The 22241-nt window shown below is 54.6% G+C and overlaps 2 protein-coding genes across 13 annotated transcripts in view; both read right to left on the minus strand.

The window, feature by feature from the left end:
* Nucleotides 1-203: 203 nt before the first annotated feature.
* LOC125416605 (bifunctional peptidase and (3S)-lysyl hydroxylase Jmjd7) lies at nt 204-15950 on the minus strand. 8 transcript variants are annotated; one of them, XM_087911292.1, is made up of 24 exons: nt 15869-15950; nt 11995-12148; nt 11664-11917; nt 11309-11365; nt 10773-10868; nt 10506-10582; nt 7470-7542; nt 7092-7228; nt 6840-6971; nt 6512-6552; nt 6322-6364; nt 6000-6054; nt 5626-5756; nt 5421-5504; nt 5170-5207; nt 4323-4458; nt 3586-3722; nt 3109-3331; nt 2864-2981; nt 2463-2600; nt 2217-2321; nt 1876-2055; nt 1532-1698; nt 676-854 (listed from the first exon to the last, which is right to left on the minus strand). In XM_087911292.1, exons 1-24 carry the CDS (start codon nt 15930-15932, stop codon nt 813-815), a joined length of 2682 nt encoding a protein of 893 aa, XP_087767418.1. In that variant the 5' UTR covers nt 15933-15950; the 3' UTR covers nt 676-812. The 8 variants fall into 8 exon arrangements, 7 of the variants coding, with proteins under 7 accessions (XP_087767416.1, XP_087767414.1, XP_087767413.1 ...); XM_087911290.1 differs by lacking the exons at nt 10506-10582; nt 10773-10868; nt 11309-11365; ... (1 more) ...; nt 11995-12148; nt 15869-15950 and adding exons at nt 938-1124; nt 8608-9975 and having other exon boundaries at nt 204-854; nt 7092-7186; XM_087911288.1 differs by lacking the exons at nt 10506-10582; nt 10773-10868; nt 11309-11365; ... (1 more) ...; nt 11995-12148; nt 15869-15950 and adding exons at nt 938-1124; nt 8608-9975 and having other exon boundaries at nt 204-854.
* A 97-nt stretch (nt 15951-16047) lies between these two features.
* The window catches only part of Mapkbp1 (mitogen-activated protein kinase binding protein 1), a 56092-nt gene continuing 49898 nt past the window's right edge, over nt 16048-22241 (minus strand). For 4 of the 5 annotated variants that reach the window (XM_048459628.3, XM_048459630.3, XM_048459627.3 and 1 more), the window contains 8 exons: nt 21925-22091; nt 21607-21752; nt 21312-21503; nt 21059-21143; nt 20530-20813; nt 19704-20300; nt 19213-19298; nt 16048-18250 (listed from right to left, as the gene is read on the minus strand). In XM_048459628.3, coding sequence (XP_048315585.3) covers nt 18023-18250; nt 19213-19298; nt 19704-20300; nt 20530-20813; nt 21059-21143; nt 21312-21503; nt 21607-21752; nt 21925-22091 — 1785 coding nt within the window. In that variant the 3' untranslated portion in view covers nt 16048-18022. The remainder of the gene's footprint in view (nt 18251-19212; nt 19299-19703; nt 20301-20529; nt 20814-21058; nt 21144-21311; nt 21504-21606; nt 21753-21924; nt 22092-22241) is intronic. The other variant, XM_048459631.3, reaches the window with a different exon arrangement.

The following is a 22241-nucleotide window of genomic DNA, read 5'->3' on the forward strand; positions in this document are numbered from 1 at the left end:
TGAAGCAAGAGTGAAGACATGTCCGGGGAACCCGTTGGCTACTGGCTCCAAGGCACCCTTCCTGGGCTGCTCAGGCCCAGTGTTCAGAGGACAAGCATCGCTGCCACCATGTTGTTACCACTGAGGCCCGAGATGAGCCTTCACCTTTTAAATGGACCATGGCCTCACCCCAGGGTCTCCGTTTGGACAAAGATGGCAGTATGTTCATCTGGACAGGGATAGAATTTTCTAGAGGGGAGCTCACATCAGATGTCTTGTGGAACTAAGAGCCTGATACAACAGATAATCTTGGGACAACGCCCCCCGAGCATCTCCCATTTATAAGAGCCCTGTAACATGTCAGTGTCCTGTCACGCAGCCAGCACTGTCCATCTCTCCATCCCAGGGGTGAGTTAAGCCATTCCGAGTGCTAGGCCCTAGCGTCTCTCCTTGCAGCTCACATCCTCGACTGTGACAGGGCTGACAGGCTCAGTGCCACCGCTGGAGATTCCAGACCCATGTCTCTGTGGTGCTGTGCCTGGACATCAGAGTCCCCAGAGGCTCTGGGGCACTTGGTGATGCTGGTCTTCAAGTCAGAGCAGAAGAGGAAGGAGTGGAGGGTCACAGGCTCCCAGATGGAAACCCTGCCAGGGAACCCAACTGTCACTCAGACCTGCGCTGTTTGCGCCGCTGCACGGCCTGGCGTAGGGCCTCCCGCAGCCGTTCCTGGTTGTTGCAGATGTTGTAATGTGTCAGGCGTAACAGCTTGTCCACATCCTCCTGGCTGTAGGTCACTTTTGTGTAGTGGTACGGGGAGTCAGAAGAAGACAGGTTCACCTTCCCAGCTGCCTTCTCCTCCTGTGTCCGTGGCACCCCTGTGGAGAGAGGCCAGTCTAGGTAGGGGGCCTGGGGACACCTGCGCTGAGGCCAGTCTGGAAGAGAGGTGGCCATGGCTCACCAGGGGCCGAGTGGTCCTGGAAGGAGTCATTGACCAGAGGGAAGTGCAGCACGGTTGGGGCTTCAGGCTGGGTGGGGTCACAGAACACATGGCACTCCTGAGGTTGGCGCTGCTCCTCAGGGCTGGGTGAGATGGGTGGGAAAGGGATGCCCTGCTCCTGGCAGAACCGGCTCACAAGCTGCAACTGCTGCTGGGCAGGCAGAGCGGGCATTAGAGGGCCCCAGTGTGCTCAGCACAAGGCATTCACAAGGCCCAAAGACCAAATTGGAGACTCAGTCTCACTGTGTCCTCCCTTCCAGCTCCTCTAGGGCTCCCCTGAGTTAGTGGCCAACAGCCAGCCCTCTGAAAGTGGGAGCATCCCGAAGTGGCAGGTATGCCAGGACCTCTTCAGGGTTAGATACAGCAAAGAGAACTGGGGTACAGACAGATGAAAATATCCCCGCTACTCAGCACCCACTCCCAGAGCAGAGCTAACTTCCCCCAGTACGGGGCGCCACTGTCATTCCCCCTAATGGGAGCGGGGCCAGATACTGGATCCTAAAGTAGGTTTCATTTCTTATTCTAGAAGTTTACCCTAGATGGCATCTCCCCAACCTGAAAGGCTCCATGGAGGTTGTAATCCAGTGATAAGATGAGGTCCACATCCCGTGTTGGCTGCAGAAGGGGTGGGCAGCTAGTATTGATGAAGTAGCCCACATCCAGGAGGCAGAGGTGGGGTTCCATGGGTGTCAGCTGGTTGGGGAGCCCATCCAGTTTGGTAGCTACAAAGGTTTGGGGTGAGAGAAGCATCATCTGTCATTGTGGGTCCAGGCCAGGCCTTAAAGACAATCTGTGGTCCCCACAAATCCTGCCAGAGTGGCATACCCCAGGGAGAGAGGAAAGGAGGTGGGGGTGTCGTGAGGCTCAGGGATGCCGAGAGCCTGGACCACACAGGGTACCTTTCCAGGTGGAGAAGTGGGGGTGGTGGAAATAGTCCTTGTGGAAATGGAGGCCACGCATGAAGTTGTGGGTAGCCTGGGCAAGTGGCCGCTTTGTCAGGAGGCCAGTGAAGAACTCGGCAATTCTGCCACCTGTTGCTGGTGGCTCTGCAATCTTCAGGTGGGGGACCTGCTCTTTGTCTGTAGAGACGAGAGGGGAAGCGGTAACATTAGGAAAAGAAGGCCTCTGATTCTTTGTGGGGACCCTAGACGGTAAGCAGCTGAGATCCACGATGACTTAAAGATACTCCCAGCTGGCTGCCCACCAGGTACCTACCCTGGTGGAAAGTCCAGGTACCTACCCAGGCTGGCCTGATCCTGAGCCCAGCGGTCCCAGAACTGGGTGGGTTCCGAGGCCCAGTACAAGCTGTCTTGGAGGCTGGCTGCAAACAGGTTGCTCCAGATACCTGAGAAGGGGGTGTCAGGGAAAACATCTCAACTGCTGCTGCGATTCGAACCCACCCTCCCTCTGGCAGATCTAGGCAAGGGGAGGGCGTCCCTCTCACCCAGGCCCCTCTCCCAAGCCTCCCATTATCTAGCCTCCTCACCTTCCAGGAAGCAGATTCGGGACTCAGGGAGCTGCTTCACCAGCCGCCCCATGAAGAACTCGGAGCCAAAGAGCTCAGAGGGGATGAAGGCCCCGTACTTGGGAAAGCCGACTTCATAGGGAGAGAACTCACACCATTCTGTGAGGACAACACACAGCTCAGCCATGGAGCCAGGGACCTTGGGCTCCCAGATACCCACCCTGGACTCGCTCTATTTCAGGGTAGTCTGGGGAAAGGGAGGCTCAGGCCTTGTTACAAGCATGGGACTTAAGGAGCTGGCAGGATGACAGACTTTGGTACTTGAACCAGGAGACGAGGGCATCAGAGTCAACTCTTCAATACTGGACACAATGAACCCTACCACCCATAAGAGCACGGACCCCAGCTCTGAAGCCACTCACCCCCAAATTCAAAGGTGGTCAGGCCCCGCTCCTTGCTGTTGAGGGCACAGTAGATAGGCAGAGGGTTCTGGCCTCGACTCAGGGCCTCCCGTTGGTCTGAGAGTTTATGTTCATGGGGCTGAGGGAAAGAGGAACTCAACCTAAGCCCTCAGCTTCCTGATGCTGGGAGTCTTTCCCATGTAGCATCCAGAAGTGGGTCCATTTCCAGGCAGATTTACCAACCCAAGGCCCACTTTTCTCCCTACCTCATCATGCAGCAAGGTCTCATTGATGAGGGCCCACAAGTTGGTAAAGCAGGTCGGGTGGCCCAGGCGGGCACGCTCAGCCAGCTCCTGCCGGTACCTCCACAGCTGGCTGGGGGCCAAGGCACCCAGCTTGCTCTTTGTCACCTGGGTCTTCAGCAACTCGGTGGGCCCTGTCAAGTCCTTCTGAGACCACTCTGGGTCCTCGTAGAGGTTGGCCAATGCCCTGAGGGAAGCCAAGGATTAGGGGAATGTTGTTACCAAACGACCCTCCATCTGGACTTCACATGTCTTTGACTTTCTCCTGAAGGCCAGGTCTGGCCAGCTCCTTCTTGTTCCCTGGAGTACATTGCCCCCTACTGCCAGCATGTTCTCAGTCCGTGCAGTTTGCGTAGGGGCCCACGAGGCTTAGGAAGTCCCTTTCACTAGAGTCCTCCCGACCCCGCCAGCTCTGCAGCCTCCAGCCCCCAGCACGCTCACCAGGTGGATCCTGAAGCCCCAGTGATGTAGGAGATGCAGTCCAGGAGCCCAAGCTCCCTCAGGCCAGCTAGCTGCCCATATAAAGAAGTCATGGCCCGGATCCCACCACCAGTGGCCATAACAGCAATCACAGGGATCTGGAAGACAAGAGCCAGGTTCAAAAAGGCCCAAGGAATAGAGAAAGCCACACTCTGGGAGGAAACGTGATAGTCAAGGGGCGATTGAGTCCTGGGACCAGCTCTGAGTTAGCCCTGATGATCTAGTCAGAAACAAACTCCTAACTGCTTCAAACATCGGGGGCTCCAGAAGAATGGCCTAACAAGTGCAAGCCCACAAGGAGCCTGAGATCACTTTCTGGAAGCCACCAAGGCTCCTGTGAAAGTCTCCAAAAGGCCCTGCTCTCCGTTGTTGGAATTCATTCCCCTGGGAACCAACTCAGGCTGGTCTGAACCTCTGGGGACCATTCTGAGTCAAGAGACCATCCTCATACCAGGTGTGTCTCATCAGCCAAATCAGTCAGGCGGGAGAGCACGGGTCGGCCTATGTGGAGACTCCCACCTGTGAGCTGCAAGTGCCTGGTGTATCATCCTGATAACATCGAGGAAGAGGAACAGGGCAGGCAGGGCTTGCCAGCGACAGGCCTGAGCTGACACCAGCTCCGGGCTGCACAACCCTCCCAGTCCTGGGCCTAAGCAGGGATGAGGAAAACTCCACCCCGTACTGCTCAGCCCCCAGACCTCGTCATCTTGCAGGTCTTGGTCCAGCTGTAAGGCCTTTTTCAGGGCAGCGGCCACCACCTGCTTCCTTTTGCTCAGGAAGGCCTGCTCCTCAGGACAGAGCCCACAGCCCAGCCGCACTGCCAGCTCCTTTGGTCTGAGAAGGAAGAGTCCGGAAGCAGTTCTCAGCTCCAACACAGAAAAAGGAACTGGGGTTGACTTCACCTGCCAGACCCTTGCCCTCTCTCCTCCCTTCTCAGCCCTCGCCACCTCCTGCTGTGGAGTGAGGGGAGGGAGAACTCAGAGCCATGCATGCATGTGACTGTGGCAGAGCAGACCATGGGACTGAGTGCACCCAGGGTCTAGGGCTGTCACCTCCAAGTCAAATCTCTCCCTCACCCACAGCTCCAAAAATGATGGCAGAGGGGGCAGAAACGAAGGCCCACTGTCCCACCTATTGGTGATGAAAAGCCACCCTCCCTCTTCTGAAGGTCACTTAAGGTCCCTTCTCAACAGCCTCCATGCCAAGGTTCATCCCTCCCTCTTCCTCTTGGTGTCCTAGCCTCCCTGCCTGCTTATCCAGACAGACACTGATCCTGAATTTCCCAGGCTGTGTGCTGGGCAGGGCAGGGGTGGCAGGGCAGGGCCCGCCCCCACCCCCGCCCCCGCCCCCGCCCCCATACTGTAGCAAATCCAAGTGGGAACATTGAGAACTGGCCTATCCACACTGAAGCCTCCTCCCGCTGCAAAGCCCCCCCTCCCCCCACACCCAGGAGCTGCTGTATCTCCCCTCCCCCAGGTCAGACTGACCCTCACTGAGCTGCCTGGGCACTGCCCCCTGCTTCCCCACTCCCCAGCAGGCTCTTACCCTTCTTCCTTCTTCAGTTCCAGCCTCATCAGTGGTTCCTGGAAACCATGAGTACCATGATGGGCCTCAGTGCGCCCCAGTCCATTCCAAGAACCCTTGGGCCCCAAACCCTTCTCCAGGGTCCATCCTTCCACCCATTGATTGTCTCGGGGCATGGCCTGAAGGGAGGATCAGCCACAAAAGCAGGCTGATTGCTCCAAGGCCAGGTCAGTGACAGGCCTGTGAACCCAGCTTCTCTTTATGACAGTTACCTGGGACGTGGGGAAGACGAGTCTCACCAACTCTGAAGAGGGTAGGGTGCGTAATGGTACCTTCAGCTGCTCCTGGGGGTCATCCTTAAGAGTAGGGGGAGAAAGGACCTTAGCAAAGACCCCACCAACTCCCTGTGGTGGGGACAGAATAACGGTGGGGAAGGGAACAGGAGGGGCTTCAGGGGTCTCAGGAACAAGGCGTTACCTGCAGGTGAACACTCAGATCTTGCTCCCAGCAGGCTGGGTAGTGGAAGCGGAAAGAATTGGCGCCCACAGAGGCATCCTGTGGGCCCTCGCAGGCCCCAGCAACCACAAGTTGAACTCTGCTCTCTGACCCTAGAAACAGGAACCAGAGGAGAAACTCAGGAGGGGATCTCTATCCACCAAATTCATTATCAAGTCTGCAGGGAAGTCCCTCTCTGACATGGTCCAGCTGGAGAGATGGAGCCCGGGGAGTCCCAGCGTGAACTGCCCTTACAAGTTTTGCTCCCCGAAAGCAGCCAGTACTAGGTTTCCGCTCAGAATGGAGGAAGAGACAGGAATGAGAGCAGAAGGGCCACCTAAGGAGGATGAACTCACCCTCTGGGTTGCCTGTCTTCTTCAGTTGAACATGCAAGCAGGAGAGCTCCCGAGCCTGTGGGCAAGAGATCCCCTTAGATACACACTGCACCCCTCTCTGGGACCCTACATTGTGGGCTCCTGGTCCCTGCTCCCCAGAACACTGTTATATCACCCTCAGTCATTAAGCATTTGCTTGAGATTTATTCCCTTGGGGAACGTGCAAACCAAGATCCCCAAGTCAGACCACACGACCCAGGCTGTGGTGAGCCCACTCAGCCTGGGAGAAGAGCTGACAGCAAGAGGAATGAGCTACCAGGGGAAGCCCTGGGCCCTCACTCACCACGAGGATGCCATTGCTGATGAGCTGTTCCTCACGGTCTGTCCTGGAAAGAGGTCCCCAGTGACTCTCTGCAAGAGCCCAGGCACCGCTCCTCTACCAAGGAGGGGTACCAGTCTCGGTGAGCTGCACTGCCCTTCCCAGAGGAAAGTCTCCACTGCCACCCACCAGGCGCTCCCGAGCCCCTACTCACAGACTCTGCAGACGAAATTCAACTTCCAAGCGCCCGTCCTCCTAGAAGAGAAGCAAGTTAGAGGCACCATCAACCCAGATGGCAGTGGGAGATACTGAAGTCATAGAGCTGGGGAAGAGCCGCTGTCCCTTTCCACAACTCCCTGTCTATGCCTTGGACTGTTCCCAAGAAGTCGTGCTGATCAGAAGGTGAGATCGAAGTTGGGGACAGGACTGCTCCTTGGTGAAAAGTCGCCTGGGAGGCCTGAGCCACTCCCTGAAGCAGGGGAGCCTCTGAAGCCCTATCCTCAAAACTGCCCCCCACCCCACTTCCCCACACACAGCTTTACCTGAGTGCTCAGTGAGAAACTCTGTCGCCGAGATTCCCCAGCTCGCAGAGTCCCTACATCAAACAGCACTGACAACACGGGGTCATCTTTAGTCAACAGGTCCTGGTCAAAGACTTTCAGTTCCACAACATTCTGGAAGAGGCAAGAGAGAGGCAGCTTATACAGGAAGGAGGGGATGAGAGGCAAACAGGGCAGGAGACGTGGTAATGGGCACAGGGGAAATGGCAAGGGTAGACTCCGTGCCTGGGCTACCTTGAGCAGCCTGTGGATCCGGAAGTGGAAGCTCTGATTCCAGACAGGGTTTCTGCTATTCTTGACTGTGCGTGTCTGGAGCGTGTGGCTGGAGGCTGTGGGCAGGTCCAGAGTTACATAGCAGTCAGAAGATGTCACTGCAGGAAAGAGGAGCACATGTCTTGTAATGATCAAGAACCCTTCCCAGCCTACTGAGTTTACTTCCTTCTTCCTGAGATGCTGTATCCATAGGGCTGAGCCTTCTGCCACTTTTGGGACCCTTCTCTCCAGTAGACCCCACAGAACCTCCCCAGCCCCTCCCACTGGTACTAACTCCTCTCAATCAGCCCCCACCTGTTCTCTGGGCTCAGCTAAGGGCCAGGGAAGCAGTGTGCTTACCTAGGTCCTTGGAAGGCAAGCCATTAGCCTGAAGGACACGGACAGTGAGCAGGCAAGTCCCCGCCACCTTTGCCTGCAGACAGATGGGGCAGGTTTGCTATAGGTGGATGGGGCCAAATGTGACAGGGCCACAGAGGAGGTTGGGACAATCTCAAAGGTCACTCATCAGAATCCCAGAGTGGCAAGAGACACCGAATCTACATGATGACACCTTCTCCTAATTAAACACCACACTGTGCCAGCTACATACCAAGGACTCAGCATGTATTTACTCAGTTGTCACACATCCTATTAAGGATGCTATGACCATGACCAACCATGGAAGAAAACTGAGGCCACTCTCTTGAGGCATGGTTGGGACTGGAACACAGGCAAGCTGACCTTTTAATGGGTATGGTTCCTTCTGTCTTTTTATCCTATGGCCTCACCTCCCCACCCACCCCTACCAAGCAGCTTTGTGGCTGGTCTGAAGTATCAAGGGAAAGAAAGGAATACATTGGGGTTTAGGCAAATGAATGAGCTGTAACCGGTGCTATCTACCCCATCCTGGGATGGATTCTGGGTCAGGATAGCAGCTGTCAACCCAGACTACCCCCACACTACTATCCTCCAGATCTGATGGGGGTCTCCAGAGCTCCTTCCAAATCCCCTCTGCTTCTGGAGATGTGGACATTTGCCAATGTGCCCAGGCAGAGGAAGCTTTTGCCACCTGGTCCTTCCTTTTGGTCTTCAGCCATATCTCTGGAAAGGTGCCAACAGTCAAGTTCAAGGAGATCCATGGTCGGGAGCAAAGCTGAGGAAGTTCATCTCTGAAATGGTCCCCGGGCTCCCACATGCCAAGTAACCGAGTCAGAGGCATGGAGCAGCTACTTCTTTTGAAGCCCCCCAGAACACTGGATAAGATCCCCAGAGTTCCCAGGGTCCATATCCAGGAAGTTCTGCCTGGGACCTGTTCCCAGGACAGACCCCAGCCCAGTTCTGGCCTTGCCCTGACTTCTCCTTTGTCTGATCCTGAGGCTGGAAAGCATCCCTCCCTCTGCTTAGAAAAGCCCATAGCTCCTCTTAGAAACAGCAGCAACCAGGCCCTACATGGGAAGCCAGGTCAGAAATGGGAGCCCAGTACCCTCTGGAGCCTTACCAGAGCCATGAGACCAAGTCCACGGGAACAGGTACGTGGGGGAAGTGGCCACAGGACCAACAACTGTCAGCTTTAAACCCAGAGACGAGGTGAGCCAACTGGCCACACATTCCTCTCAAATCCCTCCCACAGACTCCTCCGCTCCACCCAAGCCCCACGCCCACTGCTGACCCAGCCACCTGCCCAGGAAGTGAGACACCTGAAGCTGATTCTGGAATCAGTGACACCCCTGGAGTTAGCCACGGGCTCCCTGAGGTCCCACTCTCCCAACCAGCCCTAACTTAGAGGAGGGGTTCTAGGAGAACTTGCGGCCATAGGCTGAGCAAGTCAGCAGACCGTGGTTCCCCAAAATAGCAGTGAGCAGTGGGGCCGAGCATCATGTCGCCGTGGGTCCTTTCGCAACCTTCCCAGTGCCAGTACGACAGGAATGCCCAGTCTGAACTGGAGCCCTGGGCAATCTCGGAAGAGTACCTCGGGCCCCATCAACCGTAAAGGGGAGTGGCTTTCACATAAACAGCTCTTCAAAGCCATGTCTAGGCTGCCTCCACCCCTGGAGCTGGCTGGCCAGAGATGAGGCTGTGGGTTGGCATGCGGGGATAGGCGCTCTCCCTGCTCTTCAGCTGAGTGAGGAGTCTGGATATGGAGATCAACTCTTTCCTCAGAGAGCAGCTCACAAGCACCATGGTTCCCGTCCCTTCCTGTTTAGACTTAGAGAATAGGGGTCACTCTCGGGCTCCAGATCTGCCGGCTTCCCAGGAAAAGGAAAAGCAGTCTGGGACCAAGCTAGAGACAGCATTGGTGGCCCTGAACCAATCAAGTTCCAGCCAGCCAGTTATAACACAACTGTTGTGGGTAGCATCCCAAGCCCGCATCAGGCTTGCACCCCTCAATCAGGGTCACCCTGAAACTTTTACCTGAACATTTAAGCCCTTGGCAGGCCATGGAAGGCAATGTGACAGGGAGCTTGAGAACAGATATATCAGCGCCATCTTTTATTGACTGACTCCTCCATGCTGGTCCATGTCTATCCCCACAACAGCCCTGGGAGCCAGAGCCATTATTATCTCCACTTTACAGTCGGAGGGCTGATGCTAACACGCAGTGACTCACCCAAGGTCATAGCACTGGTGACAGGCACTGCTGTACCTGATCCACGCTTCCTTGTCCCTGTGTGGCAACTTCCTTGGCACCCTCACCCAGACCTGCCTGGGTGAGGTCCTCCAACTATATTTCAGGTTTCGTCGAGGCTGGTCTCAGCCCACGCAGGAACCCTGGCAGCAGACAGTACATAGGCAAACTCTAGGTTGCTTCTAGAATCAACCCCCAACACGGGCTGTCCTCCGCAGTATCTGTGAGGGTCCCGTCAGTCAAGGCCTGCAGCCCTAGTAAGGGAGTCCAGCAGCTGGAAGTAACTGTACTTGAGGTCATACTCCATGTCATACCAGAAATTCACTGTGGAGAGGACAGGGACGTGGAGGTGAGGGCCCTTCTTTTCAGTCGGAGCCACCCCAGCCAATACCTTGTTGGACCCTGGTTGCCCTGGGTAACCTTACCAGCAATGCAGCCGTGGGACTGCTGGACATGGTGAAACCACAGGGCTGGCAGGTACAACAGCTCACCAGCCCGCACAGTGCAGTGAAGGGCCTGTGCCTGGCTGTAACTGGGGTACCGGACCAGGTCTGGAGCCAGGGGGTCCAGTGGGATCCAGGGCACCTAGAGACACAGCAGCTGCCTGGGAGCAGGCTCTGAGGATCCCAAGACCTCTAGCTCTGTCCCTTCTCCTCCTTGAAGAGCCATAGACTCAGGACTTTCAGAGAGGGGTGTCACCTCCCCAGACTTTTTGTGCCTACTCCCCAGGAGCCTACCCCTTCCCCAGAACCCAAGAACAGAACAGACACCTTCTCCATGGCCTTCTCGTCCACCACCCTAAATGTGCCCTCTTCGGTCAGCTGGTAGGTTGCTGGTGTGTACAAATCTGAAGACAAGGTAGAGAGAAAAATGACCAGCAGCCTTGCAGGCTCTCCCCACCATAACCAGTCCAGGGTTCCCTGCACACAGAGACCAGAGGGCTGGGAACCTCAGGCCTAGGCATCTAGCCCGCCCTGGGCTCCCGCTGCCCGCCCTCCACCACTGGCTACCAGCTCCTTTTAGGCCAGGTCACCTACCATAGGGAATGAAAGGCCGGTCACTGGGTGGATGTAACAAGAAGTGTTTCTCGCCAGAGACTACACAGTACAGATTCTCATAGTGGTCCTTGTGCACTGCCAACACATGGAAGGCCTGGAGTTGAGGGGAGGAAGGCAGTCCAGCCTGCCCTCAGCACCACACCCCAACAGAGCCTACAGAGAGAGGGAGAGCCCACACAGGATCAGCAGACTCGGAAACTCCAAGGACTCTAGCAAGCATCACAGAACTTGGCGACAAGAGACTGAGTATGGACTCCCCTTCTTCAGGAGGGGAAGCAGAACCAACAGGCTCTACGTCCCAAGCCCTGCTCTCCTATCTGACTTTGAAGAGGCTTCTCAAGACCTAGAGGGTATGGTGTACCCTGTCCCCAATGTCCCCATTCTCAAGAGAGACCCTTTGTGGTGTCCTAGTCCCAAAATACCAAAGGAAATCTGAGGACAGCTAATCCTTCCGAGGCCCACCTTTCTTTTTCTGCCCTATCAGCTCCCTCCCCACTTCAAGAGTCCCCACCTACAGGATGTCACCGCAGCTGCCTCGCCCAGCCAGAAGTTCACAGCATCAGGCATCTTTCCTGTGGGACAGAGTGAGTTAGTACCAGGCTGAGGACTTCCCACGCACAGGGCAGCTACTCAGAAATCTGGGTGGGAGCACAGGAATGCCAAGGAGTCTGGGAGGTGACGCTGGGAATGTGATCTCTGGGGCAGAAGGGAGAGCAGCCCTTCAGGGTTTCTGTTCTTATGTCAAAGCCTGGGTTGGGCAGGTAGGTAGAATCTGATCCCATAGAACCAAAACCAAAGGGAGAAAATGGGAAAGCAAGCTGACCCCTCCACTTCATCCCCATGCCCCCTGCTTCTTGCCCCTCCACTCACCCAGTGACTCAGAGGCCCAGGGCACATGGGACTCAATGTCTGACAGAAGCTGGGGCAGCTCGGTGGGCAGGTTGGAGCACTGCTTCTGCACGTAGAGGACTCCTGGGTGCTGGGCCCGGCCCTCTAACACATCCAGCACACGGCTCATGGGCAGGCGACGTTCTGCAGGCATCACAAACCGGTCCCCTCGTACAGCATCTGCATAGCCATCTGGGGTCACAGCCACACTCACCTCTGTGGAACCCACTGTGGCTCTGAAGGAATGGACCCTTGGTTTGTAATCTGCTGCTAATGTCCACTGGTCCACCCTGCCCCAGAAGGAAAACCTTACCTTAAGTAGGAGAGGGACCACTTCTGGAGGGCTGGCCAGTGTTGCAGCGCATTCCGGATAATGCAGGGCCTATTGGGGCACACCCAATCCCGATAGAAACACAGTGGATTTGGGGGCCCATCCAGGTAGGGCACAGCATGAGGTACACTGAGGTCTTAAGAAAAAATGAGGGGGTGTCTGAAATCAGTGGGTGGTTCCTTCTGTCACACTGTCTGCACAAGAAATCCTATATCATAGACGTCCTAGGCAAGGCTGCTGCTGACCAGGGAAGCCTGCAGAGTCGACCCCTCACTTCTCTGCCTGAAGAAGCAATCGTTCGGCAGCATCCATTAGGAAAGGGAGTCGCTGAGCTGGTGGCCATAGGCTCACTGTGATGGGGCCTGGCTCTGGGATCCCCTCCAATGGTGAGACTCACTGAGCACCTGAAATGGTCCCAGTACTGGACCTGGCCGTTGTGGATATCGGGTGATTCTGTCATCTCAAGCAGGTCACGGCCTAGCTGTCCGGGGAGAGAACTACCCCGTGACAACACCAGAAGTCAGGCAGGGGCTGAGCTGAGCTTTGGGTCTCATGGAACAGCAGCAGCATCCTTAGCCACCTTGGGCCAACACTTGGCCACTGGGCCACCTACGGAGACATTCTAAGTGGCTCTGTGTCACCTTTAAACTGGGTGTGGTGGCTCACAGGTGTAAACCCAGCACCTGGGAAGGGGAAGTAGGATTATCAGTTGGAAGTCACCTCAGCTACAAAACAAGTTCAAGGACATCCTGCTTCTTTCCCAGAAATCATCAGGCCTTTCTTTAAGGAAACCCAGGATTCTACTAAAGAAGCTAAGTACACTTTCACGAAAACGTGCTTATTATCCCAGGATGCAGCATGTAGTACTTAGCAGACACCGACGATACTACTGATGATAGCGTGCAACACCACACCTGGCTGTGGTCTCTTTTGATTTATCCAACCGATCCTGCCCTTGGCCTGGCTATCTCAAAATCCTGTAGATTGTACCTCTTTGTCTCTCAAACCACCCTTTCCTTCCCTCTGCTGCTCTGGGTCCCCGACACAACGACAGGCCCCCCCTCCCTCTGGTTCTCTGGGTCTGGTCACAATGACAGACCCTCTTCCCTCCGCTGCTCTGGGTCCCTGCCACACGAACAGCCCCCCCTCCCTCTGCTGCTCTGGGTCTGGTCACACCGGCAGGCTCCCTCTCTCTGACGGGCCTCCTTCCCTCTGCTGCTCTGGGTCCGGTCACACTGACAGGCCTCCTTCCCTGGTCACCCCTTTAACCTGTCACCTGTCAGAAAGTCCTTATCTCCGTGTCTATTTAGTTTTCCTCCACAGATTTTTCATTACCTGACCCTGGATAGTTTCTCACCCATTTATTTATTCATTCTCCGTCTCTTTCAGCAGAAGAGAAACACAGTGGCTTGAATGATCACCATGGTTCCTAGTGCATCTCTAGCGCCTTAGCACTCAGTAGGTGCTCAGCAAATATAAAGTCAAAGGAAAGTGACCCACAGTCTGGCTGGCTGCTGCTGCAGCGAACCAACTGGTCTTTCTGGGGAACCTCACTCCCTTTCAAGAGCACCCGTCAAAAGGCAATCTCATCTTGTTGTGCACTTAGTGACGACCCCTCTGATGGCTCGCTGCTACCCCTGGCAGAATGCAGTCCACCCTGTGTGCGTTCAGGCTGCTCCACGACTAAGTCCAGCCCACGTTTTTCCAGTCCGGTTTGCTACCATCTCATATCTGACCCTGTCGACAGGCCATTGACTCTGGCTGGGTTTCATGCCTGCTGTTCCCTCTCTGGGCTTTTACGAGAGCAGAGTGCTTTGCTTTGGTCAGCCTTACTGTCTGACCAAACACTTCGGGACCAATCAGCAAACCACAGACAAACGTCTACGGCCTTCATTTTACCCGAGGTCAGGCCCATTCGTAGTTCCATCTCCATGCCGCCTGCAATCCCTTGCAATCAGTCAGAAAGTGAGTATCTTTAAACTGGACCTGGGGACCATTTGAGAGACATTGGAGGGCCCACGAAAACTGCGGAGAAGAGCTAGTCATGTACTTGCTGTCGGGAACAGGGGTAAGAATCACCTAGCAGACCTGGGAGGGAGGAACAACAGCTCCCACAAAGCAGTAATCTTAGATGGAAACTGGGGCTCAGGACAACTAAGTTGCTTTTGGGGGTCTATATTGCAATGCTTGGGATTGAACCCAGGGCTTCCTACATGCTAGGAAAACATTACCAGTGTGTAACTCTACCCTGGAGTTTAAAAATGAGCAGAAACTGACTTGCTTTGTTTTTCGGGAGAGGGAGTGGCTCTGGCCTCAGAGATCCACCTGCCGCAGCCTCCTGAGTGCTGGGATTAAAAGCATGCGCCATTACCACCTGGTGTGAAACTGCCCATCTAGCCTTTGGATTTTAACTATACCAGTTTTGTTTGCTCTTCATTTCAAGAAGAGCTACTTTTCTCCCCTAGAGCTTCACACTGAACTCCAAACAATTTCTGTGACCCAGCAATTCGGTTAAAAATTTAACTGACAAAATTCAACATGAACCCAGAGCCTGTTCCAAGGCTCTCAGTCCCCACTGCTCCCTGCACATAGCCGGTACACACTCTTAGCGGGCTCCAGTGCCCCTGCAACCGTCCTCCATACCACTTCTGTGCTACACGGCTGGTATGATCACGATTGTCCCGGGCCTCTTAAGTTGTGTGGAGACATAAAACTTCTCTCTCTCTGTCTCTCTGTGCGTATGGCAAAGTGATGGTCTATGCTTGAGCATGCATGGGTGGAGGCAATTGACAGCAGGTGTCTACCATTCTCCACTTTATTTTCTGAGAGAAAGTCTCTCACTGAACCTGGAGCTCAGCAGTTGCTAGGGTGACCTGCCAGCGAACCCCTGGGGTCCTCCAGACTCTGCCTCCCAGCTCTGGAAGAGGGGCAGACATCCTCATCAGGCATGGGGATCTGAATTCAGGTCATCATGTACTTAAGTACTTTACCCACTCAGCTAGCGGTCTCTCTCCAGACCTAAATACCCTGGGACCGGTGAGATGGCTCAGTAGATAAAGACATTTGTTGCCAAACTTAAGCACACTGAACACACACATTCTGGCACACAGAGGTACTTAAATTTTGTTAAGTGAACAGCCAAGTATTTGCAGCAGAATTATTGAAAACAAAAGGTCAAAATACCTGCATGCCTGTCAATAATGGGCACCCTTGTTCACACATGTGAAGATTTGAAGCAGAGGCACCTGGAATGCCCTCTTGGACCCGATGCAGCAAAGAATGCTTAGCAGAACTGTCTTTCTGGACAGCTAAGGGGGTGGCAGTGAAGCTTACTTTATTTACATTGCATGCAGAGGTGCCTGCACTACTGTTCAGTAAGAAACGACTTAGTAAAATGGGAAGGAAGAGGAATGAGGTAGTGAGGATCATGGAAGAAACATAACTCCTGGTAGTGAAACAGCCAGTATTGCTTGGGTGGGTCTCTAAAATCCTCAAAGCTTGGAGTTCGCTCTGAATAAATGATAGCAGTCGACCGCTTCTCTCCTCAGAACCCACCAGCGTCCGAGATATTTGAGGTCAAAGAGTCTTCGGTACCGAAAATGCAGCAAAGCAGAGCACAGGGACTCAGCACCCGGCTGGTTTTGAGAACTGCACGACTACCGTCGGAGCTGGGCTTTGAACAAATCCACAACTGCACCCCACGAAGGCACCGGGACGTGCGACCGTGAGCTGAGGGCTCGTCCACTAGCTAGAGAAGGGTGACATACGAAAATGTGTGGCCACCAGAATGCACACACGATCTGAGTTCCGGTACCCCAGGATCTCTCCACGTTGTCACCACGCGGACGCCACTCACCGCGAGCCGCAGCCGGGAACTCTCGTAACGCCCTCCGCACAGAGTCCAGTGCCGCCTCCGCCATGACGCCCGCGGGAAGAGAGCCCGCCCCTATTTCCGCTCTAGGCTCGAAGCCCCGCCCCCATTTCCGCCCTCGCCCCGCCCCTCAGGAGGTGAGACAAACGGCGCTTTCTAGCCAATTTAACAAATGATTGTGTTTATTGACAATTTCATACATCAGTACAAACGAGACGTTAAAACAGCCCCGCCCCGTACAGCCGAGGAGACAGGCGCCACAGTATAAAAGTTATAAATAAGGGGCTTTTCAAAATTGGGATGGGACAAATCTGGACGTAGGCGGCTGTTGCCCGAGGCCTCAGACATGCAAAGGAAACTAAGCGCCACTGGCCACAAGACCCCATCCATGCAGGGTAGAGGCGCAGGGAAACACCGGCTCCCTCAAGAAGGGTACGCTGGCTAAGACCCTCTAAGAACCTGGCGGAGGTCAGGGCAGCCCTATTGTAGTGGGCGGATTTCTAATCCTCTGGATGACAACTGGTCGGTCCTTAGCCGATACTGTTCTTCGGGCTAGAAGTTTGGCCAGGCGGGTAGTAAAAAAAATGGGAATACATGGTTTGGGTGTACTTAGGACACCCCAGCTGAACCTCCAAAGCTAAGCACCTATTAAAACCATTTCTTTTTAGCCTCTGCCTCCAGAGCTTGAAAGGCGCTTCGGCAGGTTTTTGTTGTCTAAACCTGGTGAAATATCACTCTGCCATATCTGATGCAGAGGGAAGGAGGACCCAGAGACACATACTCATCAATTCTGTAACTACGTCACTACTTGTCCCTACCTACAGCCTGCCTACACCTTCTCTTTACCTTCTAACAATGACCTTAATTCTGTCCCCCTACCTCTGCCACCTGCCTGTCCACCTATCACTTTTCCAGCATGTCTCTTGCCCAGACCCACCACTCCACAATCTTCAGCATTCAGTATCTCTGGACACCCAGCACTGCCTTTGAAAAAGATCCTCCTCCATGAGCCAGGTGTCCCATAGCCATCTCCTGTCAGCCTGGCTGTGAACAACCAAGATCCCAGAATTTTAGTGTGCTCCTTTTCATGTTTCTGGATAAGAGTTCTAACGAAGCCAGGCTAGTGAAGTTGAGGCCAAATGTGAAGAAATCAGGTACATGTACCAGCCAGGCAAGTGTTTTAACAATGAACACTCAACTGTGTATAGTGTGTGTGTGTGTGTGTGTGTGTGGCCAAAGTCCTAGGAAGATGGGCCAGTGCCCTGTAAACCATGAGGGAACTCCCAATACAGGTTCCTGATTGCGCATTGCCCAGGATAGAGGGAGAAAGTGGTCCCTGGGGCTTCAGTAGTCCTCTAGAGACCAGGGTTAGAGAATGAAGAGAGCATAAAGGGTCGAAGAAAGTAGGCCAGGCTTTGTGTTTGCCCAGCAGAGGGCTTTACTGTCCTGCAGTAAGACCCCATAACTGGCTCCACAAGGAAAAAAAGGGATGGGGGTAGAAAATGCTGGGCTCTCTTGCAGGGAGAATGGGAGTGGAATGTGGGGGCTCAGGTCCTGATACAACTCAAGTCTTCTAAGGGCTGGGAATCCCCTGGAGGGCCAGGCAGCTCTACCTTTCTCGACTGCCAGGAACTGGGGAAAACCATGCCTGCTTTGGCAGTCAGGAGAGTGCAGCTGGTGCAGGGGTAGAGGCAAGGGTCTACAGTTGGCTTAGGGCACTAAATAGCACATCGCCTTTCATCTCTACCCCAGAGTACCCTGTGTTTGCTCCACCCCAGGGAGCTGATCCCTGAAGTAACTTCAAATGGCTTCTGAGAAGGCCAGCCCTTCCCGATGTTCCCAGATGAGGCAGGCTGCCCTCCTACCCCTCACAGCACCAAGATGACATAGACTTAAGACTGCCCTGCTCATAGGAGCCACTGGAGGGGCTTTAGAGGCAGGAGTCTCAAGAAGTGAGGCAACAGTCAGGGAAATAAATTAATAAATACAGGGGCCCCATGAGGAGCAGCTGGGAAGGCTGCTTTGCCTCTGAGCGCTGATCCCTGCCATCCACTCCAGACATTCTCACAGGTTCTGAGGAGCGGAAGAAAGGCTACAGTTTGGAATGGGAGCATTTCTCTCAGAACAGGCTTCTACAACTCAGAGTCTGCGCTCCATACGCCGCTCCACAGCTCGAAGCAATAGTTCCGAGTACTGCTCCAACAGGGCCTGAGTTTGCTCAGCCCCCACAGCCCCAGGGCTGCTACCCGGGCTGGACAGCGCAGCCCCAGTCAGGGCCTCTAGCTCCTGCCGCACTGAAGAGAAGGTGTCTCTCAGGAGACGGGTGATGTGGCTGTGCTCTGCTGAAGGAGTCTTACAGCTGGTCACCTGCAACGAGAGCACCGCCAGTGAGGTGGAGAACCAGCGGAGGATGAGTACAGAAAAGGGGGCTCCACACGGGCTTAGCCTGCCTAGAGGGGACTAGCTAGGAGGATCAGAGCCACTCTGATCAGTGACCCAGATGAAGGTCCCTCCAGATGAACAGAACCATCTACTTCTTCTTGACCACTTTTCCCAATAACCCACCCAGGCTGCACTTCTCCTTCAGACGTGGGTGCTGTTAAATCGTTTCCTATATCTAAAGAGCCCACACCAATTTGGGATATGAAAAAGCATACTATTAATAGTTACACTTGGTGTGGGAGAATTGTCTGTATTCTGTCAATCATATTTTAATAAAACGCTGATTGGCCAGGCAGGCAGTATAGGTGGGAAAGCCAGACAGGAAGTAGGGGTGGAGCAAAGAGACTGGGAGTATTCTGGAAGCAGAAGCTCCCTCAGCCACTCCTGCGCAGACCACCAAAGAGGCAGCATGTAACCTGCCCTGCTGAGAAAGGTACGGAGCCATGTGCTAACATAGATCAGAATAATGGGTTAAGATAAGTCATAAGAGCTAATAAGTAGCCTGACCTAATGGGCCAATCAGCTTTATAACTTATAGAGATCTCTGTGTGGTTGATTTTCCTTGGGGCTTGCTGGCTTGTTGGGGTACCGGGCAGGATGGAAACCCCAACAAGCCGGCCCTCATGCTACATACACTGAGACAACAGGCACGAACTGGGGTTTTCTTGAAAAAGATGATGTTCTAAGCTACAACCCTGTCTTGAGTGCTCCAGTTTTTGGCCAGAAATGACCAATAGATAGTGGGGTTGAGGCCTGACCTGGCTTCTCGGAATATTTCTGAGTGCTCCACCCTGTGTGCAGGAGAACCCTGCTGCTGTTCTCTGGGCAGTAAAGCACGCAGCGCTGCCGACAGGCTGTCCTCCCACAGCTTGCTGCCCAGTACTCACCAAGTGGTAGAGATGCACTGCCCGGCGCACATTCCCCTGGAGCTCTGCCACAAGCTGCTCACACTGTTGCAGGCTCAAGGCCAGTTCTGAAGGACAAACACCAGTGAGGCCCAGCTGCTCTTTCAGGCATCCCAGCTCGGGCTCTCAGAGCAGTGCTGTAATCCCCGCCAGTCCACAGGCCCTGCCCCTTGCCCACTCTCTTCGAACACCTTTCCCGACACCACACAGACAGAGCTTAGAGGAAAAGCCAGCCCTAGCTCCAGCCCGAGAACCAGCCCCAGCGTACAGAATACATTAAAGGGTTGAATGGATCATAGGGAGATCATGAAGGGTGGCAGGAGTCTCACACCACGAGGAGTGGCTTATGGACCAAGACAGGAGCAGACAGGACAGAAAACGCTGGATGCACATACATGAGATGGAGTCAGAAAGTGGCCAATAGAGACAGGAAGATGATAGGGTGAGAGATGAGACTGGGGAGCTGTGCGCACCTGAGTCCTGGCTCAGGGCTGCCCCTGGCCTGGTGCATTCCATGGGGTTAGGAGTCTTCTCAGGGGATGGGGGCTGCAAGCTCTCAGGGTCTTGGAGGAGGTTGCTGACCGGCAGTTGCTGGGCACAGGAGTGGTTGGGGCCAGGATGAGTCTGGCACTCTGTCCTAGGTTTAGGAGTGGTACCCTCCCCTAGACAGGCCCGCCTTTCCAATGTAGTGTGAGCCTTTCCTGGGCTCATCAGGGATCCAGATTGTTCTCCTTCATTATGGACTTGGCCCTTGGTTACAGGTGAGAATGTGGTCAAGGTAGGACGGTCAGGCAGTGGTTTGGGGATGTCCAGGACAAGGTGAGCCCGGCTAGGCAGAGCTAGCTTGTTGAGTGGTGAGATTCGGATTGGTGCAGAAGCTTGAGGTTCAGTCGCCAGGCCCGGGTTCTCCCCAACAGAAATGCTACGAGCTAGCTTGGCTGCAGAATTGGTGGTGGGGTTCTGGCAGGAGTGGGGCTGAGATGGATAGCTATCAGTTTGTGGCAGTGATCCTAAGCTGCCCTGGATCTCCACCTCTCGGAAGAGCAGAGGACGTGATGAAGGCACCTCATCTGCACCAAAGACAGGGACAGATGCAGGTCACGTTGTCGGGAAGGTATGCCAAATTCTAGGGTTCAATCCCTAGTTGCTACTTTCCCCCTGAACATGACCATTCCAAGGGACATGTAGTGACAAGCACAGAGATATACCAGGGCCACACTGGACCCACCTTCCTCCAGCATACCCACATACATGTTCGTATTCCCCATAGCCTGGAGCGGAGCATACCAGGTTACTTACCCTGTGGTACTAGACTGTGCACAGACTGGGCTTTCTGGAGTCCAGCTAAGGAGCGGGCTGGAGCCATTTTCTTGGGGGCCCAGCTGTTATACAGGTTGTTACGCCGTCGTGGTAACAGCACAGGAGCCACCTGCTGGGGGCCGGAGTTGCCAGAAGAGGGTTCCATTTCTGGGGGTGCTCCTGGGGGAGTGGCACCACTGCTTTTCAGCTGGTCACCAGATACCTGTGACACCTGGTCAGATCTTGGTATCAGGACCAAGCTTGAGGAGGATAAAGATGGTTCCCTACAGGGAAAAAGGGTTTAGAACGGGTCCAGAGAAGGTTCAGTGTTTTCCTCCCTCTAAAATTGCCAGATGCTCTCACAGACAGAGAGGCACCAGGAGAGGACAATCACAAAGCAAGACGGTTTGGGTGAAGCCACTAGTTCCAAAGCTAGGAGTACTTTGTCCCCTTAGGGAGAGGACGGAAGGAGGTTACATGCTGTGCCAGGTTCAAGAGCCCCAGGCCAGCAGAACCACGTGGGGTATACCTGAGGGGGGAGGTCTGCACTTGCAGCAGAAACCGTGATGAGATGCTCCGAGACTCTGTCCTTTCTAGGACCCGTGCTGGACCCCCTGCAGGAGGCACAGAAAAAATAAACTGAGTCAGAAATTAAGTTCTTACCTCAGATCTTGCCTCTTCTTAGAAACCTAAGGCACTGCCTTCCATACCCTCCCTTTCAGGTAGGCATGAAAGGGAGGCAGGCAGACTCCACTGACTGAAGGATGGCCCACTGAACACACCTGGAGCAGCCCCATTGGCCAAAGTCTCAAAGTGTTGTTTTAGAAACTGCTCCTGGTCCGGTGTATGAGGGCTGCCTTCTTGTAGCCCACAGAGGCCAGTGCCTCCCTCCTCTTCTTCTTCATCACCCTCGGCTGGCTCTTCGAGGTCTGAGGAGATGCCATCCACACTTAGGGGCTCTGTGCTCTCAGAGTCTGGATGTGGGGGAGGGGAGAGGCATCCGACTGTACCCATCTGTCACAGGTGCCCCCCGCCCCCGCTTCAGTCAGTTGTCCCTTCCTCACACTGCAGCCTTACCTTCATTGGGGTGCTCAGGACTGGAGAGACAGCTGCTGCTGTAATCCACAGAGCACGCGCTGTCGGGACTGTGCTTTTCTGAGCCCCTGATGCCTGAGTAGACTCTTCCTAGGGAGCCTCTGCTTGGAGCCTGAACCTGGAACGCACTGCCGGAAGGCCAGCAAAGACAAGGAAAAACAGTGAGCTGAGGCCAGCAGCTCCACTGACGGAATGAGGAGGCAGGCAAACCCTTAGGGCCTGGAGACCAACCACTGCCTAACTGAAAAAACTCAGAGGGCTTCATGGCCTTATGTGCTCGGGCCAGGGCACAACCCTTGCCTGGTGTCCATGGTGGGGCTGTCACTGGGCTCCGGGTAGACAATACCCTCTTCAGTGGGTGAAGGATCCAGATCTTGGGCAAAGACGCCTTCTTCTTGTGACAACAGCTGAATAATGTGGGGGCAGGAGCAGGGCTGGGAAGCCTGAAGCCGAGGGGCCTTTTCCTTCTGGAAACACAAAGAAAGGGGCACCTATGAGGGCTGCTGATGCGAGAAGAGAGTGTTGAGAGGAGGCAGAGTTGGCAAGGATTTGTTCACCAAATCCCAGAGTACTTCCCAGAGTACTCCAGCTCTGGGAAGAGGCAGCAGAAGCCAGGC

This window comes from Myodes glareolus, chromosome 10, assembly GCF_982192425.1.
Source record: "Myodes glareolus chromosome 10, mMyoGla1.1, whole genome shotgun sequence".
NCBI lineage: Eukaryota > Metazoa > Chordata > Mammalia > Rodentia > Cricetidae > Myodes > Myodes glareolus.